Genomic DNA, 27,016 nt, shown 5'->3' on the forward strand with positions numbered 1-27,016 from the left:
ACTAATACGCACTCTCCCAGCCCATCAGCTGCAGGAGATTTGCGGCTAGATGCTTCCAGGACTCGTGCGTGCTAGAACCGAGCCTTCCTCGTCTACTAATACGCACTCTCCCGGCCCATCAGCTGCAGGAGATGTGCTGCTAGATGCTTCCAGGACTCGTGCGTGCTAGAACCGAGCCTTCCTCGTCTACTAATACGCACTCTCCCAGCCCATCAGCTGCAGGAGATTTGCTGCTAGATTGTTCCGTTCTATGCGATTGCATCGAGGTTCTTTTTTACATTGCAGGAGAATTCATCGAATTGTCTTTTTCTTTTATGACACTTTGCCGCAAATGCATGCGGGGGAGATCCCCAGCAGGCCCCCACCCCAGACCACCCTGTACCTTTTTTATTACCCTAACCCACCTCCTCAAATATATTTGTGGCAAAACTCGATGAAAAAAATGTGATGAATTCTCCTTCGGTGGAAAATCCACCGATGGAAACTCCCTATCCCAGATTGTTCCATAGAAGAGGGTCATATTTGCAAACAAGAATGGGGAAAGATCAGGAATTATTGCAAAAACATCACCTTTAGATGAGAATAGGATGAGTTATGCGGCGCTTCATGCAAATCCGCTTTGAAGCGCTGTAATAATTGCTATCATTATTACCCCCACGAGTACTCAATGTATCAATCTTGGACGGGTGAGAGGCGGATTCGACCCAAACCGAGTTGCTAATCTCATGTTGCAGGGTACCGTCTCATTCTCAAGGAACGCGCATCTCACATGTGCAATCCATCCAGCTGCGAACACAGCTGCAACCGTAAGTACACACTGCAATGTAGTACACATAGTACCGTGTAGCAGCCATTTACTGTGTACAGTTGCAGAATATATTGCACTATACTAGAGACGCAATTCATGTACTGCAGTTTCTATTAGAAATTAACTGCTGCAGTTAGGCTACAATTACAGTAAACTGTATTATACACCATGACTGCGTACAAATACCATGGTACACAAACCGTATGCTGCATTACTGTACTGAGAGCCTTGCCGAGTCGGTCCCTCCCTCTTTCTCCCTCTCTCGTGGTTCAAGGGTACAAAAAGAAGTAGTGGAACTATGTTCCCTGCTGGCCTGCACCCCTCCCCACAAACCCTATTGCTACACACCCTCCCACGCGCAATCACCCCCAAAGAAGCACACCTGCACTTTAAAAAGAATGTTCAGTGCAGTGCACTGAAGTGCAATTTTCAACTTCTTCCTACACTTTAATTTTAAAAAGGGAGCAATTCCGGAACGGTTTCTTTTTCAAATAAAAGTATAGGAACAGTATAAAATGTAATTTTTTAAAAAAAAACGCAGGAGCCCCGCTCCCGACCACTGTCCCTCCCTCCTTTTCCCTGTATTTGCATCTCTTTTTGTCCTGTCCTGATGTCTCTTTCTCTCCCACGCTCTCTCTGTATCTTTTTCGTTCTCTCAGTAAGGGCTTCCGTTCAATGTCCTTGCTTTGCTCCCTTCCCCTCCTCTCCTCTCCTCTCCCAAGGCCGCCCTGGGATGTGAGGGAAAGCTGGGGTGAACAGTAGAACTGGGCAGCTGGCCGTTCAGAAAGCCTCGCAGACTTAATTAAAAGAGGGTGGGTTTAGGAACCTGTCAGTTAATAGATGGAGCCAAGGTCGAGGAAGGGCTGAATGGGGAAGTCGGGGTTCCCCTGAACGATCGCTCTGGTATAGAGCCATGTGTGTGCATGCGAATTCCCCATTGCACAGACATTATACATATATTATATGCATTTGGGCTAATGTTCATACCCACAATGCCTTGCTGTTATGGCTCAGAACTGGAAGTGAACTTCCATCAATGGCTACTAGGTGGCGTTATGGAATGTATGACTTGGCTCAAATGAACGTCCTTACATGATTGTGAAACCTCAGCTGTAACTTAAAGGAACTGTATGGAATGTAAGCATTCTTTCATTTCGAACAGATGACTATTGTTTCCGGTAAACCTTATAAAATGTTAGTGCGTGAACTTGAGTTTGGTTAAAAATCGAGAGAGGTGAGCCACCTCCTTCACATGTATAATGGCAGGACATAGTATCTAGCAGGAATTTGGGTATACCTCACTTTTGGGAAATGGCAACTTTACCGAATGTATTTTCGCAGAATTGTTTACTTTGTTTCTTTTTATCCACAAATGGGAAGTATGGGTGAGGTACAAAAAAGGGGGTGGAAGGAGGGGTTTTGCGTGGTCGCCCCCAGCTTTCTGTGGTTAAAAAAAATAAGGAGGTAAGAATAGTGTGGATGAAAATCTGCAAAGTTGCCATTCGCCTAATAGATCCAGAATTAGATAGCACTTCGTTAAAAATAAATGTATGTTAATGTATACCATTTTATGAAAATGAACTGTATTTCACTGAGAGAGCAATCTGTGCCTTTCATATGTTGGAGAAGCGTGGAGAAGTGTTTAGGTGGCTCGGCCCTGTGTCTCTGGATACATAGAAAGCTCGGCTTGGAGGTTGCCCAGAATGCCACTTCATATTCTTGCTAAGATTTCATGAGGGTCACTTCTGTCCAAGCAATGGATGAGGTTTAGCCTACCATTATACCCCCCCACGTCCCCGGCTCCACATTTCACATTCAACATAAAGAAGAGTGAACTCTGCTTGTCTCAGGAGGATAGCTCAAGGGCAACGCGCTCGTCTTAGAAGCGAAATGACACAGAGCAAGACAGGTTCGATCCCCGGGTCCACGCTTAGAAACCTCTGGGTGTTAAGCGCGTTATACATTTCCAATTACAATTAGGAGTGAGGGGAGTGCTGTCATGATGCACGGGACCCTAGGTGAGTACTACCAGTGAGTGCTTAAGAACGATGGTAGAACGATGGTCGAGACCGCTTATTTATGGCCGACGAGTGGATGAACTGGTGAGGGCAACATGCAGATCTGTGGAAATAGTACCAAGATATAAGAGTTGATATTTCATAGCTCTGTCCATGATAAGTGCTTTGCTCAGTCGCATTAATTGAAGGAGCCGGGCTTATTCTGAAGACCGCCTGTAATAACAGCGGGTTACAGGCAAACCCGCCTTACCGTTGCCAGTGCCCGATGTCCCTGCGTTACCGGGATATTACAGGTGCTGTCAACGGCGGTAAGTTCCCATTCCGTGGAGTCCCATAAGGACACCGCAGTTTCCGGTGATAGCAGTAATTATTTGCTGGTAGGAGCTTGAACTCCAAGCAGGTCAGGCCTGCCGGTAGTTCACCGCCCATACCGACAAACTCGGAGTGTGCCGCTCCAGTAAAAATGCCAGAGCTGATTTTATTTCCGGCATTTTTTCCGGACCGGCACACTCGGAATGAGGCCCCTATTTGTCTGCATTTATACAGGAGGAAAAGTTGGAGGGACGACAGTTCGCTAAAGAACGCACTGTGCCTACTCTGATCTGTCTTGATAAAGATTTGGATCAACGTACTGTTTACCCCAAATGCTGCTAAAGTGCCCAATTAGGTATTTTGCCACAGCCAACTAGGTTTTCGTTGGGGAAAAGGGGTCCGCATAGAGTGACTTGTGCGCAAGTATGGAGGAAGCGTGATAATGCACAGATGGACTCAGGATGCAGTGTAGGCAACACATGGACACAGGAAGTGGACAGGGTCTGAATGGCCATAATATGTTCTATAGGGCATCAATGAATAAGGTAAGTGCTGTAGAGCATCGATGGACACAGGGAGCACAGTAGGGCAGCAATGGTTGCAAGAAGCACTGTAGGACATTGATGGATGCTAATGGACACAGCACTGATGGGCACCAAAAGCACAGTAGGGCACAGATCACTGGAGGGCACATATTGAGTTGAGTCGGGCTGTACCTTGATGGTTTCCATTGGACAGACGACTATGATTGCTTCCGCCATGCCCGCACCCAGGCCGCAGATCACACTTCGCTTACTGTCCAACCTTCCCTGGGAGTCTCGCATGTGGTTACTGAGGAATTCAAACATTCCAAACCTGGAAGAAAGACAAGAAGAGGGTGGAACAGGTGGAGAGAAGCAGGGCTTCGTCGGGTGGACAGGGGCGCACTCACATGGGGGCAGGTGAGGAAATAGTGAGATTAGTGTAAGGAGACAAACAGAGGGGGGGCATGATACAGACTCCCCGGATGTAGGTGGGCTTTAGGAGGACTTCCCTCATCCAATATTGATGGACTGTGATTAACATCAACATCTTACCAAGCAGGCCAGCATTACACTTTCCTTAGCTCACTTAGTATTTTCATTGGTCAAACTATCAAGTCTCCCATTTAGGAGAGGGCTACTCGGCAATACACATGGGGTGAAAAGCTGATCAGGGGGACAATCACAGGTGAAAGGGGGAGAAAAACATGTGCTTAGAGGTTATGATTGGGCAAGGATAGGCGAGAGGGGTGTTAAGAAGGAGACAGGAGATTACGATGGGAAGACTAGAATAGTGGTTTGGGCAAGATGTGGTGACAAGCAGGAAGGAGGAGTGAAATCGGGAGACATGCATTGGATGAGTTGCTTAAGTGGAGGTTGCAAGCGGGGGAAGACAAAATGAGATGGGATGACAGGCAGGGATAAACAGGGAATAAGAAGACAGGGGTGGGAAAGGGATATGCAGGTTGGGAGAGGATGAGATGTGAGCAAGTGGGCACGACAGTGGTTTGCAGGGAGTGAACAGAGACTGTAGGAGGTGAGAGTGTGAGTTACGAGCAGAATGTGTTAAGCATAACTCACCTGACAGCGGCCTTTGGTATGGATCCATAGAGCAAGGAGCTGAGCCCCCGATAGAGCCCCTTCACCCCATGGCCCTGCACTGTCTGCTTCACACAGTCGCCTGGAACAGAAGAGGGAGAACACTGCAAGTCAAGCAAGAACCTGATGTCCCAGGGGTCGATTCAACATCCAACATCCAATCAGAGAATAAACACGTGCAAGATGATTTGACAAGCCACGAGGGTTGAGCAGTGAACAACACTGTGAGAATGAGGATTGGGAAATGAGGTCAGAAATCAGGAGAACAAGGAACATGGAGTGTCGACCAACTGCGGATGGTTGAGGATCTGGAAAGGAGTACCAAAATCCAGAAATGTGAGGTTCAGGGTGTAGGGACCCGAACCAGAAGAATGGAGAACAGGGAGCTAGGACCATAACAGGACAGTTGTTCAGGGGTGAGAAAACCAAAGCCAGGAGCGTGAAGATCATAAGTAAGAAACCCAAAGGAAGTGGGGATCAGGGAGCAACGAGTGAAACCAGGAAAGTGAGTGCCAGGTAGTGAGAAGCAAAATTCAAGAAAGGGGATTGGGTAATGAGGAAGTGGGATTGAGAAGAAACGAAAATTGGGGAGTGCTGATAAAGGGGAGCTGAGTGAGGGTCAGGTAGAGCAGGAAGTGAGCGGAAATACTGGGAGAACAAGAATCAGGCATCGAGTTCACGGAGACTGGCCATGGGAATAAGGGCCGAAACGATGTATATCCAGGATCAGGAAAGGAGGACCAATGATCCAAAAAAAACAGGGTCAAAACTGGGAAAACAAGGAATAAGCAGGACAAACATGCAAGGAAACAAAAATCAAGAATTAATTACGAAAAAAGCACTAACAGATAAATGAAAAGGCTCATTGTACAAGTGCTGAAATGTGATCTGGATACTTTGCCACTTACCGATGCCTTTGTACCGGGGCGGGTTGGCCTTCTCGTCCAGCTGCAGCTGTGTCTTCACATATTCGGTGGGGAACGTGATGCAGATCTCGATGCCCCCGGCGATGCCACCTAGGTTACAAAAGATATGCTCAGCAAGTTGCAGGTTATAGAATACGAAGGCTGGAACACATGCTTATCCATGCCAGTGTTAGAAGGAAGGAAAGGCCTTTGGCGTAGACGTCGCTTGGCAACAAAGGCACGTTTGTAGAGGTACTCTGGGTACAGGCCTAAACATAGGCAGGCGTGCAGTGTGGGCTTTGGTGAGTAGTTACCGAAACTTTCAGACCACAAGGATTTTTGGAAGTCAAAGCTGGATGATAAATAGGAGATCTTTTTGGTAGGTCCAATCATTGTGCTGTGACTTGTAATGAAGTGTCTTTTATTGCACACCATAGCCATTTTTTGGCAGTCTTGACGCTGCAGGAAAAGAGGGGTGTGGTGGCTGGGCTGTTCTTGGACTACACAGGGAGGTAGATGCGAACCCTGAGATGATGAAGCGTGCCGGCCATAGTACCAGAGTCCTTGGTGCTTGTAATATTCGACTTGGTTTGTGGCAGTGACATGTGTATATGTGTCCATTGCACCGAGAAGGGAGAACTCAATATCATTCAAATGGAAGACAGGGCTGCAAGACTGGTTTTGCCGCTGTTGTCAAGGGCGCGGGTGATCAGGCTAGAGATGTCAGCAAAGGCATTGCTCTTAAGTGTGGTATTTTGGAGGCAGATTGCTGCCAAGTGAGAGCGTTGACGGTGGGAGTAGCGTAGGTTGAAGAGGAGCGAGTCGATTAGTGGAGCTACGAGAGGGAGTTGCGATCAGCTGGGTCTCCTCTAATAGGGGCTTCAGTGGTAAACTGTGCATTTTCAGTTCCACACTGTTGTTCATATGGCGTCGCCATTTAGACAAGCTGTTGTCCATCAGCAGAGAGGCTACTGTCCTGGCTCAGTTTCATCGGGGGCTGCGATGGTGACCCCTGCCCGGCCTTTAGGGGGCGTGTGGGGAGGTGACCATGGGGACTGGTTGCCACCACCCGCTACATGATTATCGATCTGGGCGAGGTATTTATTTATTAATAACATTTTTGTAACGCCCAGACCCTGGGGTATCACAGCGTTTGGTACAGTAAACAATAGCAGTGGGTAACAGAAGAAATTAGTTGTATTTCTGAAACAGCCAAGTTTTTACAAGCTTTTTGAAGGCATAGTAAGAGGGTTCATTTCTGATGGCAGCCAGGTTTGGTGATGATCCCTCCTGATACCAGTATTAGGAGGTAGGGGGCTTGTCACATACCTGCTACTTGATACACTGGTTCTTTAAGAGTTCAAGTGTAGCATGGCATCGCTAATAGTAATATAAGCAAGGGCCCCACGAGAACAAAGATATCATTCTGGGAAGAGAGAAGAAGAGGGGCCTCCACGCTGCAGCACTGGGCTGGAAAAAGCAGAAGAGCCTGCTGGAACGAGGTGGGCGCCCTGCCGGAGCAGCACACTGTGCTCCAGAAACCAAAAGTGGGGGAACAGTCAGTTAAAGGCTTCGGTCAGCGCTGCACGGAGGACCTGCACAAATACATTCTGAACTGCCCCCCTTCGCATCCCCCTTAAAAAGATCCTAGCCCAAAGTAGTCTAGCTGCCACATCCTGGGCTCTATGCCACCATCTTAGAAGGTAGTCCGCGAGGGGGCAGAATACCCAAGTGTCCCCGGGCCGTTGGAAACACCTTTCGCCAGTCCTAACTTTATCGTCAGCTGCAATTACATTCTGGGACTTGTAGTTGCGTGGTCCCTATTCTGAAAGTACTAGCATGCAGGCCATTATTGGGTAACAGCTAGGACTCCAGGCATTTAGGGGCAAGGGGGCCGGCCCCTGGCAAAGTTTAAAATGTAGCCTTGAGATAGGGAACCGCTGGGCTCTCTGTCCAAGGCTCATCTCCTAATATGCGGCCGTCTCTGCCGCAATCTTCAATTCCTGGCAGCACTGAAAACACAGAGAGCCAATTCGATACATTAATACTTCACTAATCACTGCAGCGCGCTGCTGGAAGGAAAAACCTCCCTTTTAACAAAGCATGCCTTTCACCTTCCGAACAAAAGGGCTTTTTCAATTCTGGTATTCATTTTCCGGAGTACCAAATTGGCAAGCATATTTTGGCAGTTTTCTGGGGAGCATTGGCAGAGAAGAGGTGGTATTGAAAGAGGCACCGCGGCCATGGTGACTGACATCGGTGCCCTTCGTGTTACACACAGATCTTTGGAGGGGCCGCATTTACCCACCGAGCGATCGTAATTGGATGAGAAATTCTGACCTGGAGGGTACGCGCATATCTCTGCAGTCGGCTCTTTGGTGCCGCACGCTATGATTCAAGGACTGCTTATCAGATTGGACTATCGCTGGCAGTGGTATCCTTTTGGACACATCAATTACGAGCAAGGATGTGTTAATAGATTTTGTAATAAAAAGTAATGCGATACATTATTATTTACGATTTACATTGTTGTATGTTCTATAGCATGTTGTGAGTGTATATAAGGTTTCATTTGAACCATATCACAATTTTAAAAAATTACATTTTTAAAACTGATTTTGACCGATTTAGATTTGATCTCAATTTTATGTACATAGTTTTGACAACTAGTTAGATTATATTTGACACTTTTTTTGAGGAGATTTTGGCCTTTTTACTGTCAATTGTATTCTGCAACAGAAAACTCAATAGCATTCGTCAGGCCGCGCCTTTAGCTAGAAACGCCACACACCTCTTTCAAACGTTAAGTTCCCTGGTGCCCTGGCTTCTTGGAACGCCAGAGACTTCTCACCCCCAGTCCCTAATATTCGTTCATGACTTGTTTGTTAGCACCGCTCTCAGCTTTTGATCCCACTTAAAGCACTGCGTGACGGATTCCAATGGCTGGGGCCAGCTGGCAGCCACGACGCATGCTAAGTGCCACCGGCGAAAAAGCCAGGACTGGCACGTTGCCAGGTGGCAACTCGGACGGACACTGGAGTTCTTTTTTAAAAATAGATTTGTCTGACTCCTGGTGTAAGTGCTGTGATAATTGTGTCACTGTTTCACTAAACAGCTCGCGCTTAAAAATATATATATATATATATATATTTTTTTTTTTTACTGTCAAGTATATATATATATATATATATATATATATATATATATATACTTGATAGTTTTGGTGAAATGGCGTTGAAACAGGAGGAACGACATTCTACACCAAATGCTTTAAATTCCTCTTTTCATCAATGTTTCCCTCTGTACGTTCCACCCGCCTTCTAGCACTTCCTCCCATCTCTGCACATTTCTTCTCTTTCCACGCCATCCACGCCCCCCAAAAGGCCACCAGCCGCCCCCCCCACCCCACCCAGCCCCACGACCGGCCCATCTACCAGCATGACTGTTCTGTGCGTTTCTGCTGCCTCACGTGGGAGGGATCCGCGCCACCAAAACATGACTCGGCACAATCGGGTTGGCCCATCTGATTGGCCAAGACAGACAACACCCCTTTAGAGAAAAACCAAAGCCTAATGCTGCACAACAGGCTGAGCCCCCCCCCCCTCTCTGGAGCACTCAGAAATGCACTAATACGCGCGAAAGGGCAGCTGGGAAGCCATGACAAGGGTGTGACAAACAAGTCTGAGAAGCTTTGGCACAGCATTAAAGGGGCCACGCCTCCTTCACTGGGGCTCTCACAAGGTGCGGCGAGGCCCGAGGCAAAACATGTGGTGAGGCCCCCTTACAATTTGTTGCACTTGGCCAGTGAAGGCGCCGCCACAAACAGGAGACGCGAGAAATCTCCCTTTGAGTTTGTGTGGTGGACCCCCGAATGTGTTTTATTGCTACAACTGCAAATCAACAACAGCAAAGTGAGATTTCTCCTCCACTGAAGAAAGGTTTATGCCAGACTAACTTTTGTATAATATGAATATATGTAGGACGGCGTGTGGTGCGTGCCGCCAGCATTAAAGAGCGCACGGCCCCGTGTGCTCATTAAATTACACATCATGGAGGCTGGTGAATTTCTGAACCGAAACAGCTTAAAAAGTTTGCGCCAATCGTGCGGAATCGACGGAGCACAGTGAGAGACCCAACCAAACAAGAGGTGTTTGTAGGGGTTTATCACTCTGAAGAAAATGTTTGAAGCATTAGGCTAAAATGATGCATTTAACAGCACTTTCTTTGCAAAATTGGGTAGAAAGCCATACCGTTTGCAATTGTTTTTGAATGCTAGCAGATGGAAAAAACTAATAGTAGCAAGTCACCAACCGTGCACATTAACATTTTCCAATGCATTTCATGCCACTTTTGTCCACAACATATGCCAGTATAAAAATATATTCATGCTGGTTGTTCCGATGTATGTGCATGCAGGCTGCATCAATATATGCCAGTATTACCATATAAGGACTCCCAGCCAGCAAAGATGGCATGCCACAGAAAGCATGTCCAGGCTGGTAGTGCACCTTAAGTGTTATTACTGGCCTACATTCAATGTGGCCCAGTTTACCCACACTTATGTTTGCTTTACCCTTCATGCATGGTCCTGTGCATCAAGGGTAAAGCAAAACAAGCATCGCAATGCTAACAGTTTGGGCTTTCGTGTAGGCATCGGAAAGGCACTGCTGTATTGGTATTAACTGGCCGTTGATGATAGCAGGTGCAAAATAGTTTGAGTACCTGAGCATCTATAGCAGTGCCTGTCAAATGCCTAATACTTCTGTGCAAACCAAAACTGTTGGCTTGCCAATGCTTGTTTTTAACAGGACTTCAGTGATAGACCCGCATGACACTTTTAAATCAAGTGGCAGAAGGCAGACCTGGCCAAGACATTTATATTACACCAGTGGCATGTTTACAGCTCCAATTAAGTCATTGGGCCTCATTACAAGTTTGGCTGTGCAGGAAAAACATTGCAGTAATTCCGTGAGCAGCACTGTTCTTGCACCGCCAAACTACAAGTTTTGTGGTGGGGTGGATGGAATTACCTGAAGCTCCGAGCTGCCGCTAATTCCAGAACCCCACCAACCAACAATGCCAGTATTACAGGCACCAGTATTCCCAGTGCCGGTAATACCACCAATTCTCCCTATGGACTCCTATGGACTCCATGAAATGAGGAATTACATACACTTAGCGGCGGGCAATTCCGGCATTCTAAGTGCTGGTTACGATTTTACTGTTTGCCTGTATCCCGCCAGTAAATCCTAGGCCCATTAACTCTCAGAAGACTCCTTTGAGAAAACATTTGCAGGCATTTTGAGTGCAAAGTTTGATGGTAAGGCTTGATTAAAGTTAGCTCAACATGTTCCAATGAGGAGGTGTTTTGGGCGGGGGGGGCAGGAACTAGGTGGGAATTGCTATAGAGAATAGCATGGCAATGGGTGGGAACATACCCAAACAACACCTACACACTTTTTGTCACGCCTCATATGCCATGTCTCCCTATTTGTACTCTGTGCCGTCATTGGGACAGATCTTCCCAGATCTGGGAAAACATGTTCTCTCCGGATCTCCGATCCCGCTCCACAATCCTGGGAAATCTATGTGCACTACACATTTATTTTAGAATTTTGTGGTGCGTTCATATTTTAAACTATGTTGGGCAGGGATCTGAACTGTGATCGCTAGGTTCAAAAGTGAGACATTTCCCTACAGGACCACTTGAGGGTGCCCTGTGAAGCCTCTTCTCAATGTTGCACAGTACTGGAAATATTGATGTGCTTTTTTTAGGTTTGAAATGGGTGCAGATTTTGTACTGTGCTGACATGATAAATCAACGGAGTTGAAGAGGCAAATGTTTATGGGGATTACTAGAATACCTTCCCATCGCTGGACCTCGCCCCTTCCCTTCTGCTAGGTGGGATGCCCCAGAAAAAAAGTACATTTCCACCAATCCTTGTTCTCTAAAGCAATAGTTTTGACTTAAGTGCCACCTAATAGCCCAAACTAAAAAGAATGCAATGCAGTCGCGCAACACCGTTGAGCAGATCAGGCTCTAGCCCCCTCCCAAACTGTTGGGCTTTGTTGAATTGACCTGGCCCCATAGGCGGCGCCAGCCCTTGGCTAGGGAGGGCCGAATCCCTCCCACTTTGAGGCAGAAGGCATCTTTCGATGTGTCACCAGCCCGTAGCTCCGATAGCAACATCAAGAGCCTTTGACAGAGAGTTGTATTTGCTTACGTTTAAGCACTCGTTAACGAGAGGCAGCAGCATCACACATGCAGAGGACAAAAGCCTGCCCACGCGATATAAACAGACTCACTTTGATGAAGTCAAAGTCTTAACTTCTGGGCTCAGTTTTTAGGTGGCCCTCGTCTCCACTGATTAGCATAAATAGCCTCTATATTGGAGTGGTACGACTAATGGCCAAAGGGAACGTGAAATAGACATTTGTATAGCGCGTCAAGCCCGGCTGCATCTGGGCGCTGGATTGCACTGAACAGATTTCTGTAGAGTTAACGGATAAGGATAGGAATGTGAAATAGACTTCTTAAAGATGCCTTTCTTATTTAGGGCCAGCTTGTGGGCTTAATTAACTGGCGGATGCCAGTTTACCAGATTTATATCCAAAAAATCCATCACAGTATCAATTTTAATTCTACACTTACCACAGGGTACTGTCGGGGGAAATTCTGTAGATGTGTATATTAGACCCAATATTTCAGGGCAAGTCCATCTTAGCAAAAGTCATTATCCGGATGGCAGGTCCTGCCCTGACTGTCTGATGCCGTCAGCTTCTTTGTGCTTTGAAGCTTCACAGATAGATAGGGCTTTCTACAGCAGGAAAACAAGTTCAGCTGGTTCCTATAGACCGTGGCACATGGGACAGGGCATTTTAGGGCATGCAGACCAGTAGGGGACAGCAGGACAAAGAATAGTGCTCCATGGAAAAACAGGGCAAAGGGATAATTCTCCCTAGGGAGGTAGGACCAAAAACAGGTCTGAACAAGCAGGCCGGTATAGAAGACAGGGTTCACACATACCGTATGACAAAGAATAAGGCTCCCTCTAACAGGTCAAGAGCAACAGGCGACCTAGGACAATCCGGAATGGGGAGCTCCTTAGGGGAGCAGGACATGCCTTAATTGGACAGCAGACCAAGTGTTCCTGGGGTAAGGGGAAAGAGTTCTACTACTAGCCCGAGGTAGAAACCACAATGTTCTTACCATTGGCCAGGGGGTCTTCCCGCTGTGTTCTCTGTCCTTAGCCACCAATGTCCCTTGACTAGGGAGTCTCTTCCTCTTCCATTGATCATCAGTGACGACTACACAGTATTGGCCACCATCAGTGACAGGCAGGGACTAGGCAGGGTCCGCTACCACTGGTAAACTCTGGAAACCCCTCAACAAGTTCTGTAACTACATCTTATACTGAGCTATTTGTTGAAGGCTGTGTCTACAGAGTGTCCCCAACCATTGGTCAAGGGTGGTACCTACTCATCCTGTACAGTGCACTGCCAAAGACTCGGATCGCTAATAGGCCTAAACTATAAGCCAACAGTGCTGACCATTCACTGTCTTGCAGAAGGCCGAGACAAAACAGTGCCTGCTACTATTTGTCAAAAGAGGCAACCACTTATTGTCCTCTACTATTGGCCAAAGGTGGTGACTGCCCAAGGTCCTCTGCCACCTCAAATTCCAGCATTCGTCACAGTGATGGTCTAACACCATTCCCGGGAGTGACCTGAGTTCTAGGAGTATCTTCCACAAAGCATAGCATGTGCTACAAGATCTCCTGCTGTCAGTGCAAAATGTCACTTCGAAGTTGGTGTTAAGGTTTAGTGATCCTGGTCTACACCCCTTGCAAAGCCCTGAGCAAAAGCACTCTACTCTGTGCCCAGTTGTTGATTGGTTTTCAATGATGGTTTTAATAGTGAGAGGATTACATCCAGGTGGCAGCAAGGCACTTTACCCAAAAATTGGTATTTCTCGTCCAGCATAGACCCACGAGGGAACCCCACTGCCAATTAGCCAGTCCCTGATTTGTCATTGTGGAATCACATTTGTTTCTGTATTTGTGGGCACGGCCTGTCCAAGAAATCAATCATTCTTTTCCTCTTTGTACCGCACCATGGTACTGCGACATCGCAGTGCCAAACATGCCCTCCTCCCTCCCCACACACACTCTAAACCTAGAGCAAAGCGTCCAGCCCGGTTATAGGTTCACAAACACGGCTCTCGTGTATCGAATGAATAGACTAAACAGAGCAAAAAATGCACTGCCTCAGGACGTGGACCCATACAAAGGCAACAGGAGCCGAATATCTGGGCCAAGCGCAGGAAAAGGGAGTGAATGAAGATCTGATAAGATAGAGTGACAGAGAGGAAGAGGGCCCAAATGTGAACTGGGCAGACTAGTGAGTACAGTACCCGGATTCTAGGTATAGTAGGCGAAACTGTAAGGGCTAGACGCAGCATAAGGCATCTGGGATCCTGTTTCAGGTACAGTAAGCGTACTGTAGGGTGCCGCAGCATTCGTAGGTATCAATCTAGCTCACCACATTTTATTAAAGTTACACAGACATGAAGTATTTGGGTCTTATTATAGAAAGTCAACCAAAGAAGCAAGAACTTGTAGACAGAATTAAAAAGAAGGCTAAACAAAGTTCGGCTCAGCTAAAAAGGCTCAATACAAGAGACTGCAAATATAGGATTAGCTCGTTATTAGAAGTAAAAAATGGTCCCAGCAATACTTAATGGACTCGCATTGAATCCACTTCTGTGAGACTTAGATGGGGGCTTAGTGAAGTCATCCATAAGGAAGCAAGTGCGGGCACTTCCAAATTGTGTTCCGATACCTGCTTTATGTTTAGAGCGGGCCTCGGTTTCTCTCCGGAGATGGTGCGGCTGGAAAGGATCGAGCATGGACCTGGAACCTGCTTTGGGATCACCATTCAAATGAACTAAAAGGGGATATGAACGCCATGAAAAAAGTGAACTCAGTGGGGAGTTTCTGCACTTTTGCCGCAAATAGAATGAGTCAGGTGTTTTGCCTGTTCTAATCCAGTACAAGCTACACAAATTCCTTCTTGCTGCAGATTGGTCCAGTACACTATCTGAGATGAGATCCTTAGTCGGTACTCAAGCCTTAGCAAGATGGTTCACCCACTAGGGTTCTTGCCTAAATATAAGATAACATTTCCGAGTGCTCACTGGGGGACACGATTCCTATGTTTCAGACTAAACGTCGCCCCCTACTAGAGAGATCCTATGCATGTAGATTACACCCAATTTGTGATCTCATTGCAATGAATGTAAATCCCATAGAATTCATTAATAATTAAATGAGAACTGAAAGTAAGGTTTTTAAATAATAAAATGTTAACTGGTAAGAGTGGGACGGAGGGACGACAAAATGCCAAAGGTAGAATAAGGGAGGTATCTGGGCTCTTAGTGTAGGTATAGTAAGCGTCCAGTAGTACTATATATGTAAACAGTATCAGGAATATTACAATATAGTGTATAGTGTACATTAGGGTGCAGATGCATCAATGGGTATCTGGACTCCATTTTATCTGGGGTCCTAGTACGTAATGTACGTGTATATATGTATTCAGAAGCATCTGTGCTCATAGTGCAAGTACGGTAAGTGCAGGGTAGGATATAGATGTACTGTGAGGCATCTGGTCTCTTAGTACAGGTAGAGTAGCCTTAGAATACAGGTGACTATAGGTGTTTCACAATGTATCTTCGGTGTATCGTCAGGCATGGATGTAATAACTGGTATCTGGGCTCCTACTAAAGTACAGGTGTGTTAAGGGCTATATGGGGTCCTAGTAGCTCTGCATTAAGGGTACAGAAGAGGCATATTTTTCTTAGTATGATATGATTGGTTATTTATAACGTGCTTAATACCAGAGGTTTCAAAGCGCGGACCCGGGGATCGAAGCCCTGGTGCTCCATGTCGTCTTGCTTCCAAGACGAGCACGTTACTTCCGAGCTATCCTCCAGAGTACATGTTCAGTAGTCATACAGGTGTTACTTTCTCCTAATACGGGTACAGTCGATGCACAGTAGGGCATAGACATATTAGAAGCGAACGGTGCTCCATTTGGGCCTAGTCTTTTGCCGATTCTGGTCACAGGATTCCAGGGCGGAGAGGCAGGCATCCGTGGTGTGGCCAGGATAGCTATGCAGGGTCAGACTGGGGAATAAAATTGTCTCGGCCCGGTGTCTTGGGCACCACCGAAAAAGTGGCCCACTTTTGCAAATGGCAATTCATTTGTTTGTGACAGACTATTTGAGTAGTACCGAAGGGGTTTTTGATAAAATGTGATGCAAATTGTGCATTTTAAATAATATGTATTCCGTAACACTGGTCAAAACTACTAGCCGGATGGTGAAGTAACTCAAACTGGCCCACATGGGCAAAAAAAAGTGTCCCACATTGACAACAAAAATGGCCAACACTAGCATTTAGCGTTTTTTTTTTGGGCATTGCCCTATTGCCAGATAGGCCAGCCAGAGCCTGCATCAAAGACACCCAGATGAGGTGGGCAGCATGCTGGGGGTAGTCCTAGAGGGTCCGGCACTTTGGCTTGTAGAGTCCTCTTGGTGCTCATCAGAAAAGGGAGGACTGCTGCCGAGGGTGGCTTCAATGCTAATGTCTGGTTTCTCTCACAAATTGCCTGCTGTCACTCTATGAGAAGCACCTAGATTGGTCTGTAATATTCATGCAACATCACTGCATGTCTACATCCAGTCTTGTCAAATGGTAAAATGTACACCTGAAATATATGCAAGTGGTACAGGCACATCTTATGCAAATGTTGGATAAAAAGAGCTCAACCCCTTGCTCATGGTTACAGCTCTACTGTTAGCAGGGGGCAAAATGGAAATAACTCAAGTTACCAGCTGCAGCCAATGTACCTCCACTCCAATGCCTTGGCTGGAACGCCATTAAAGTATGGCAAAATCACAGGTGAATTGTGTAAACTATACCTGGGCATAAACACCTCAGTAAACACAGTTGGAGAAGGTTTTTGGAATCTTTGGCTGTGCATTCTCACATTGGAGTAATGGATAAGGCCGACCCTGAACATTCATGTGTAGGAAGCAACATAATTCCTCGTAGCTGCACAGTGCAGGCACCTTTTATAATACATGAAATGGTACATACTGTCTACATCATTTCTGTTTGTGCAATTGTTCAAAATACCCAACGCTCCAAGAGTAAAACTGAGCAATGGATTGGGCGTTCCAGCCCAATATTACTCTTGTGGGTGTGGTTTGGGCTATGGGTCTGTCCAGCTTGCGTTTAAGCTAATCTAAAATGTTTGTTACATCTGTAGAGTTGGTTGGACTGTACAATACTTAACATTTTCAGATGTGTGGGTATAGATATAGATGTCCTGCTGTCGTTTGAATACTGTTTCACAGTAAAAGTCCTACTTTGTATTTAAAATATAATTAATGTAAAGATTACTTATAAGCATCACAGTAATGTATTGTGTGGCATACTATGTTGTTTGTTATCCTGGTAGCACTTAGCATGCAGCAGAATGTAATCAAACAAGCATTATAAAACCAGCAGGGACGCCATTTGCATGCTTAGCACTGAGCAGCTTCTGTAAAGATGGCTGAATGGATATCTTTACGGGACACCTTTACAGCAGTGAAACACTGTGTACCTTTGGCACACAGCTTTTATTCCCACCCTTCTATGGCTTTGGGTATCCTTTCACAGGTTTCTTGATGCACTTGCATAATCAGGTTTACTCTTCGCCATTTTAACTTTTCTATGATCTAGTCATTCTTGCACCTTTTGGGTGGCCACAGACTGCTAAAATGTGGAGCCGGGGAGAGAAATTAATGCTTGCTTCTGAACATCATTTTAGTGACACCTGTGGGAACTCTGTGCTTGACTTACACATAGGCATGCGTTTAATATTGTAAAATGGTGCATACTTTTTAACCTTGACTTTTCTGAAGGGAAACACCTCATTTTTGCAACAGTTTAAAAATTGCATGTCGTGTATTTCAATATAAAATTGATTGCTTAACACAGTGTATGTGTGTATTGATTAGAAAAAACTCCAAAAGATAATGCACCACATTACAAGTTCTGTTTGCGGGTGCCGCTCTGCACGCCTGGCACCCGCGAGCAGAACTCGTGATTGCTCCGGCTCTGTTACAAACTGTGCCGGTGCAACCATGCTCCCCACCCCCATTCTGCCTTATTGTGCAGAATGGGGATCGGGTGCACGGCCACACCGGCACCCGCGAATGGGCAATTACCGGCCCATTCAACTCGTAATGGGCCATTAATGGCCCATTCGTGGGTGCCGGTAGCAAGTTTGGTGGTAGCCGTGCCCACGCCAAACTCGTAATGAGGCCCAATGTGAAGTGGCACCAATACAACCAATGAGGTTTTGGCTGTTTTTCATATTAAAGAGCATAGGAATGAACAAAGAGCTTTATATCCGTCATATGTCTGAGAGTTGTATGACCGAATCACTAAATACCTAAAGCACGCTGGGTTTGGTACACGTTTGCTTTTATTTCTTTTTTTATTTATTTTTTAAACAAAAGAGCCCCTACCAAGAAAGCTTTTGCAAATATCAAGCATTTATCCTAGTTTGGCCAACAAGGACTTCAGCTGTCAGAGTGTAATGACTACCAACAGCTCAAAATTACTTAGTTGTGTGCATCAGCCAGACTCGGAGAAACAAAATTGTCTTCAGATTTTTTTAAAATGACAACCAGTAAATTGAAAATAAACTGCAATAAAATGCTGCTCCTCTGGCAATCTGCCGCCCTAAGCCGGCATCGTCGGCCTTGTAGTAAATAAGTATATGGTTCGGGTTATATGGGCTTTCGGACACGCTATCCATAAGCAAATGAGAATACATTTAACTCCTCAGTGCACAACTCTTCCTCGCACATTGACTACATGATTGTTTCCCGGGGTCATATGTGTTGGGTGGAGGATTGTTGTCTATTGCCACAACCCATCTCGGACCATGGGCGTGCCCACATCAGGCTCTGCCCATCCATGGAGCGCAACCCCTGCAGCCCCTACAACCAGTGGCAACTTATGCGCGACTCTGGTGGACGTGGCCTATGCTAGCAAAATGAAAGACAAGAAAGTTAAGTTCTTCTGGATAAACAAAAACTCACCTCCCAGCTCGTATTGTGGGAATAATTTGTGTTACATTCGAGGGATATGTACATCAAAGAAGTCCAGAGTTTTCCACACCATAAGGAGGGAGCTAGATCAAAACAAGACGGGAAAGCAAAGAGTTTGAATCGGAACATGGCCGAACAGGTGATCTCACAGTCCTTCCCAGCTCAGACAGGCCAGAAAACATTTCCACGAGACAACCCATAAAGGTTAAATTCCTTGGCCGGCAGTATTGGGTCTGGTGCTAGGGTGAGGTAGACGCAGAATTTCCTTGATGGGACTTGTTCAACAAGCGAGGCAGCACACCCTCATAGCAGCCATAACCGGAGAGGGCGGCAACAACCACGAGACACAAGGACATTATTGAGGCTTTCATGCAGTATTTCACAAAACTGTACTCATCCACCATCAGTATGAACGAGACTCTGAGAGGGCAGTATCTCGACTCCATAAGGATGCATAGGCTGGGCGACGCGGAAAGGGACGGGCTTGACGGACCCCTCAAACTCAGCAAAATTTACAAAAGTTATCTTTGATCTTCCTTGGGTAAATTGCCTGGCACAGACGGGCTGGAGTTTCACAGAGCCTTCAAAGAGATCATAGGCCTGCATCTCCTGAAGGTATATCAGGGGGTGATGGAGGGCCAGTACACAGGAGAACGATGAATGAATCAATCCATCATTACCCTCCTGTTGAAACCTGGAAACAGCAAGAGAGCGGTTCTTCCTACCAGCCAACCTCACTTATTAACACGGATAACAAAATAACAGCCAAAACAATAGCAAACAGGATCCAGCCACTCCTAACCGGCTGGGTGAACCATACCAATCCGGGTTCATCCCGGGCAGATCCACCTCTCAGGATATTACATCTGGTGAATCCCGACGTACCCGCACTTGCTGTCCTTATGGACTCAGAAAAGGCGTTTGACTCCTTGCAATGGCCATTTCTGTTTTTAGTGTTAAAGAAAACAGGGCTAGGTTCCGAATATAGCGCTCTTAATACTGCTGCATACAGGCACCAAGCAGGGATGTCCCCTATCCCCAATGCTATTCACCCTAGCGATAGTGCCTTTGGCCATGCAGTTGAGGGCCAATCACAGGTACAGGGGAATACGATTGCATATGAATGTATGCAGACGATCTGGTACTAGTGATTAAAATTCTGAAGCGCAATGTGGCATCAGCTATGCAACATATCTGGGCAGTACTCAGGCCCAAGTGTTAACTTAACTAAATCAATCCTGTTCCCCCATAACCAAAGACACTAAAAGATACGATGATGGTCTGGGATTCAAGAGGCAAAGGGAGAGTATGGGTCACTTGGGCATATATTGCACAGTGAAAACTACGGGCATATCTCTCAACTCACCTGCTTTTTGCAGGTGTCACCCACCAGAGAAAGTGTTCACACAACCGCCAAACTGTTTATCTGTCTATTCTCTTCAATGGATTCTCACCCGCCTAAATCTGAATTGTGTGTTTTCACCCGCCTCTCTGACTCTAAAGGTTGAGACCTATGTATGGGAGAGCCCTTGAAAAACTGAAGCTGCAAATACTGAGGCGGCGCTGCCTCCGGCTATCGCTCCTGCGCAGTGTAGCTTTGATTAAAATGGCCGTTCTTCCCAAATTTCTATAGATTTTGTTTTACCCAAGAAACATTTCACATGCCTGATAACTTTGTTGCTCAAATTAATTACGGCTGGGAAACCTGCTAAAATGGGCTGGGATACAGTTACCGCAACTTTAGCGAGGGGTGGCCTGGCCATGCCGGACTTTGGAAAACACTACCTATCTGCACAAGGGCAGCACTCTGTCATCCTAGTGCTGAACGGTTCCAGACAGCCTCTTCTCCCCCATGACCAAATAGAACGTGCCATTGCGGTCCCCGAGGGTTCAGGTGTGCTTGAGGCGAGATAAACACTGTTGAATGTACATGGAAAAAGATAGCCAAAATAGCTGGACGCAAGTGTCTGTATTCGCCACTCCTTCCAACAACCCACGTGGAAGTACTGCCGATCACCTTAGAGAAACGATACATCCAAACGATGGCACGCCCCCACTCGACATGTTGCTCTACTTTCGTCTAAAGAATGCGCCAAGCCTACACGCCCGTCGTTCCCTATGCAACCAACCACGATGGACCTGCTTCATGACTTGATCACATCGGAGGGTGACGGGAAGTGGGCACGTAAGTTCACGATGAATAGAACGGACGGACGGACACCGATTTTCTCCACTGAGCCAGGTCTTCTAATAAGGTGTGCAGATTGTGGTCTGAGATATTCGGATTGTAAGCCAAATCATTGAGGAGGAACATGATTGAGGCCAAATCATTGAGGCACATGTCTCTCCCAGGTCCTGGGCTAGCAAGCAGGCCGCTTTCAGAAGACTCGGCACAGAGCGCTAAGAGGCTTGCACAGAAATCTACCAAGCAGATCTGAAGCTAAATTATCGCAATCACGAGTAACCAGCTCTTCAACAATCTTTCAGAAGTCTCGGCACTGGAAATTGCCAACTGCTTTTTGGCTCTATGCATGGACTCATCTGCTGGAGTAGGATTCATCCTAGGGATTGGGAGGGGGACTAAGGTTAAGAAATCCAATGATTAATGTTTAGTGGAGTTGTAGTTATTGTAACCACAGAGCAGAACTGCCTGGCGGGTGGTGTGGATCATGCAACACGTGTTCATCAAGAGGGCCTTCTGGCTGCTACAGGAACAGGGCCATGGAGACATCTACTTCAAAGAGGAAGTCACTATGGTGGCTTGGTATTGGAGGCTTGCAGGTGTAGCAGCTGAGCGTGGCATAATGGAGGAAAGAGGCAGGCGCGGTGTGCCGCAGCCAGACTTGGTGACGTGCACATCGTTGGCAACGGCTTGGCAGCCTTAGGACATCAGGGACTAAGGGAGAGTTTGGTGTATGTTTTTTCATGGGTTCGCCAAGTTTGGCCCCACGGCGATCGTTGCTTGGTCCCAGATCATATCGAGGGAGGTATTGGGAAGGGAGGGGAAGGCTGCCCCCTGATAATTTCAGCCTGAAAATTGAACACTTTACTGGCCCGGTCAGCATCCAGCCGCAGGCAGTTCTGAATGGTGGCCAATGGACTTTTTCAAGGGTGTGGACACATTACCGTTGATTTTAGCCACAATGCCCAACTTGTAATGAGGCCCTAAGTGTTTCGATGGATTTTGGTGGGTTTCCTAAAAAAGTAGATTTGCGGTAGTTTGGGCAGGCGAGGACCCAAATTAATTGCATGCGGAAAGAATAGGCATAGGGGGGTCTGGGGCGAAGATCACTCCACGCTGTCGCGCCACCTCAGTGCATTAGGCAAGGTGTCCACGGAGACTGGTCAGCTAAATGGAAAGACTGTGGGTCCATCGCATCTAGTAGAAGGATCTAGGTTTGGGGTGCAATGAGAAAATGTTGTTCTTCCATTTTAGGAATTGGATCGTACAGGACCCTGGACAGCTCTGAGCTGAGTGCACAGCGGAGCGTCCCACCCTGACAGCCGAGAGTCACGAGATCCACGGTGCTAGAGTTGCCACCCGTCTGAACTTAGTCCAGACTGACCGTATTTGTAGGTATCAGAAGCAAAGGGCATAGCAGGAGCAGTCTGTGGTTTTTTCTAAAGGTGTGTGTCAGCCAGGACTGTCATGAATGGGCTTCCTGCCAGGCCCTGAAATACATTTTAATTCTGTAGTGTAACTTGGCGCTGTGACTTACAGCTCCATTGTCAGATAAGGGAGACAAGTTCACCTGCAGTGACCCTTTCATGTTCAAAATTTCGAAGCTTCATGAAACGTGCTACTGCTGAGGCTGTTCATTGTGGTGGCCAAGGGCACATTAAATCAAAGTCCAGGCAACAGGTCTCACCAGCTAGTCTCTTTTTTTCACAAATAAACTGTGCATTGTCGTCATCCAGGGCCTAGTAAGGATGCAAAGGGGAGTAGGCGCAGTAGGCGCATTAGGACGGATCTAGGATCCAAGTACAGGTAGAGTACAGTCCGGTTCCATTAAGAGTTACCCAGGGCCCTAGTAAGTGTGCAAGGGGGTGTAGGTGCATTAGGAGGATCTACGGTCCAGGTACAGTAGGGTTGGGCTCCATTAAGCGGTATCCAGGGCCCTAGTAAGTGTGCAAGGGGGTGTAGGTGAATTAGGACGGATCTAGGGTCCAGAGCCCTGTGTAGCCCCAATAGCGCAAGTCAAGTGCCCTGGACACAGAGCTCCTGGAGCCCTAACCGCCCGGTTACAGCGCCCCGACATAGCGCCCAAGGTCAGCGAGTGGCCTCGTGCAGGTACTCTGGTTGAGAGCGCAGGTACTGATTAACTGTGGGCAGAAAGGCCCGTATGAGAAGTGCACGTGGCATAGAGGTGAAGGGGTGACAGTAAGCTGGGTGGGCGGTGGAGTTGCACACACAAAATATGTCAGGGAGACAGTAATGTAGGCGATGCAGGACTTCGCTGGAAATCTAATGGATAATTACATTAATTACCCGTGAATAATATGCACGCCAACCCTTAAATCTCACAGAAAGAGATTAACGCACTGGGGGATTAAAACTAACGTCTGTGCCCTACAGAATAACCATTAACACCAGTGGGGGCCCCTCTAACTGCAGTCACCTAAGCAGCATGCCGGAAGTTCAGAACTGGGCCGTCCCAAATTGGAAACCGGATGTCCTGGTCCTCCCAGAACCCCCGTCGCAGAAAGGGGTTGCACCGGCCAGTGCTGCCCCTGGGCGTCCCTTCTGTTGCGTTCAGGCCTGGACTACCTGTTTCTGTTTTGATTTCTTGTTCAGCACTTCCCTCTCCTCTCCTGCTCCTTGCACTTTCGCCTATACCCTCCCCCATTCTCTTGCGCGTACTGAATGTCACTGGGCCTAGTAAAATCGTTGTTTTGTCTTCCCTTGTACTTCTCCCTTGCCTCGTCGCACCCTGAAACACTTGTGTATGGGAGCAATATAAATAAAATATCATATCATATAGTAATATCATAGATGAGATTTGGTCGAATCCAAAAACATAAATTATTTTCTTCTTTTAAGCCGTTTGGGTGCAAATATATATGTGGGGGTGCAAAGCCTAGCATGCCCACGTTTTTCAGCCTTCAAAAAGGTATTTACTAGCTATATGGAGATTATTTAAGAACTAAAAGCTCTTTATGAAATTACAGTGGATTTCCAGCATGTTTTAGCTTTGTACATCATTTGTATTTATTTAAATTACAGGGATGTCTATTTCGTTCAGAAATTACTTACATTAACTCCATTGACAGATCGCAGCGATATTCTCCGGAAGACTACCTGTGCAACAGCACACAGATGAGGGTATGAACATAGCGGGACACAACCCAAGGACAAAACATAAAAATAAGTGATTTACAAGCCTTGAATTAGGGCGGCAAGTGCTGAAAACTAAAGAGGATTACTGTACAAGTATACGAAATTACACTATTTTGTGGCTCTGGATGGAGTGGCGGCATCATGTAAGGAGAGAGACAGTGGGCAAACTCCTTCTTTCATCAACTGATGAAGCTTTAGTCAAGCTTTGGAGGGATCCACAGTTGAGCTGGTGTTCTTGTGATGTACAGCGTGTTTCAATGGAGCGCGGCGAACAACACCGGCAGCATTAAATGCTGTACAGAGAACAAACATACGTCAGGGCTCAAAATGTGCACTCCCCACTATCCACTGGCTAGTCATAACTGACTCTTGGCGAGTAAGAAATTGACCCTCATTACAACACCGGCGGTAACCAATAGCGCTATTAGCACCATGGTTGCTGCCGGTATTGTAACAAGTCCGCCATGGTGCAATGGGGAATTACCACCCCATTCCAAGGTTGGCGGGGCGGTAATTTCCCATGCACCACTGGCCCTTCCCCATTCCCATAGGCAAGGTCCCTTTGCAGGTCCCTACTTTAACGGCTGGTCCTACCAGCCGTTAAGGTCGGGAGCCGCAAAGGGACCTCGTAATTAGGCGCTAAGGGGTTAACGGCGCCGCAGCCTTTTACGGCGCCATTAACCCCTTAGCGCCAGGGTCGTAATGAGGCCCATCGTGTGCTATGTATGTGGAGAATTGAGGTCTTCAGTATGAGGCGAATCTTGAAGCTTGTCATCTTTACTGCTGCATACATATATGCGCACATGCACAAAATGGGTTTCATTAAGAGTTTAACAACGTGGAAAAAAGTGGGGCTAATATAATCAACTCCACTTTTACTGCACTTACTGCACCATGAAATTCACGGTTTCACAATTGAAACTCGCAAAAACACATCTGGTTTTGTTTTGAGGAAAACCCATGCCACGCGAAACCATTACCACACATGGTATATAGAGTCCTATGGGACGCCAAAATGGTGACTAAGGGAAAGGTGGCCATCTCCCAGCTTATCCACCACACTGAATCGGTTGGCTGTCTCCCCGAGTGCCAGTCTCGCTTCAGAGCTGAGCTGCCAGAGGCACGGAAACTGCTCTCCTGAACACGGATTGCAGCTCTACATCCGTTCTCATCCTCCTTGATCTTTCCTCAGCGTTTGACATGGTCAATCATGCCACCCTGATTAACTGGCTCTGGGATACCCTTGGCATCACAGACCTAGCTCTGCACTGGTTGACTGCCATCCTCTTGGACCGGCCTTCCCAGGTTCAACTGGACTCTTCTCTCCACGATCTAACTCTCCACCTGCAGAGTCCCCCAGAGCTCTATCCTCTCGCCTTGATTGTTGATCATCTACCTGGCTCCTCTTGCCCACTTGCCCACCATCTCTCCTAAATTCCAGTGTTATGCGGATGACACCCACCTCTCCTTCAAGCTTCCCTCCTCTGCCTCCTCCTCCTCCTCCTCCTCCTCCCTCATTCCTGACTGCCTTTCTGCCATTCAGGCATGGTGCTCTGCTAAGGATCTCGGCCTTAATGCCAGTAAGACAGAGATCCTTCTCATTGGGACCCCTGCTCCCTCTTTCCCTCACACACTCTGGCAGCCCTCCATGGACCTCTTCCCCTTACCCTCCTAGGAGGCAAAAAACCTTGGCGTCATCTGCGACTCCTCTCATCACAGACCTTGCCAAGAAGTCCCACTTTAAGCTGCACCTCCTCAGAGGCATTCTCCCGTTCCTCACCTTTCCCTGAAAACTCAATGTCTCCAAAGCTCTGGTCCTCTCCAGGCTGGACTAGTGCAGCAGCCTCTTCCTTAATCTGCCCAACTCCTCCCTTCACCCTCTTAAACTAATCCAGAATAGGACTGTAAGACTTATCCTTGACCTCAAGCCCAGGGGCTGCATTTATCCAGCCCTAAAATCTCTCCACTGGCTCCCGGTTGCTGCAAGGATCACGTTCAAGATCCTCTGCATCATCCACAAGGTGTTCTGGGGCCTGAGACCCCTCTACATCCAACTTTCTCTCCCTAAATACCTCCCTGCTAGAGTGCCTACCTGTAACTTTTGGCAGATCAGACGCTTTTCCCAGCAGACTGGGGAGGGGGGGTTAGATTTCGCTCCTCTGCAGGTGTCTCCCTGCCCCTCTCAAACTTGAGCCGGAACTCCTCAAGTTCCGAAAGCTTCTCAAGGCCTTCCTTTTCTCCCCGAATGGAGAGGCTGCAAATCCGAGCGCAGACCCCCATGGAGGCCGCAAACCCGAGCGCAGACGCCCGATGGAGAAGCCGCAAACCCGAGTCCAGATCAATGATGGAGGCCGCAAACCAAGCGCAGTCGAGGCCGCAAACCCGAGCACAGACCACCGATGGAGGCCACAAACCTGAGTGCAGACTCCTGATGGAGAGGTGTCAAACCCGAGTGCAGACCCCCGATGGAGGCCGCAAACCCGAGCTCAGATCCCCAATGGAGAGGCCGTAAACCCTAGCGCATACCCCGATGGAGGCCACAAACCCGAGCGCAGACCCCCCCATTTGGAGAGGTGTCAAACCCGAGCGCAGACCCCCGATGGAGAGGTGTCAAACCCGAGCGCAGACCCCCGATGGAGGCCGCAAACCCGAGCTCAGATCCCCAATGGAGAGGCCGCAAACCCGAGCACAGACCACCGATGGAGGCCACAAACCTGAGTGCAGACTCCTGATGGAGAGGTGTCAAACCCGAGTGCAGACCCCCGATGGAGGCCGCAAACCCGAGCTCAGATCCCCAATGGAGAGGCCGTAAACCCTAGCACAGACCCCCGATGGAGAGGCCGCA

At 47.4% G+C, this 27,016-nt stretch overlaps 1 protein-coding gene across 1 annotated transcript in view; it reads right to left on the reverse strand.

Annotated features, from left to right (window-relative positions):
- SLC25A1 (solute carrier family 25 member 1) overlaps positions 1-27,016 on the reverse strand; it is a 155,067-nt gene that overhangs the window by 67,184 nt on the left and 60,867 nt on the right. The window contains exons 2-4 of the mRNA XM_069619949.1: positions 5,666-5,773; positions 4,740-4,839; positions 3,855-3,993 (exon numbers count right to left, since the gene is read on the reverse strand). Of these exons, the coding sequence (XP_069476050.1) occupies positions 3,855-3,993; positions 4,740-4,839; positions 5,666-5,773 (347 nt within the window). The remainder of the gene's footprint in view (positions 1-3,854; positions 3,994-4,739; positions 4,840-5,665; positions 5,774-27,016) is intronic.

This window comes from Ambystoma mexicanum, chromosome 10 (assembly GCF_040938575.1).
Source record: "Ambystoma mexicanum isolate Mex_15411 chromosome 10, UKY_AmexF1_1, whole genome shotgun sequence".
Classification (NCBI taxonomy): Eukaryota; Metazoa; Chordata; class Amphibia; order Caudata; family Ambystomatidae; genus Ambystoma; species Ambystoma mexicanum.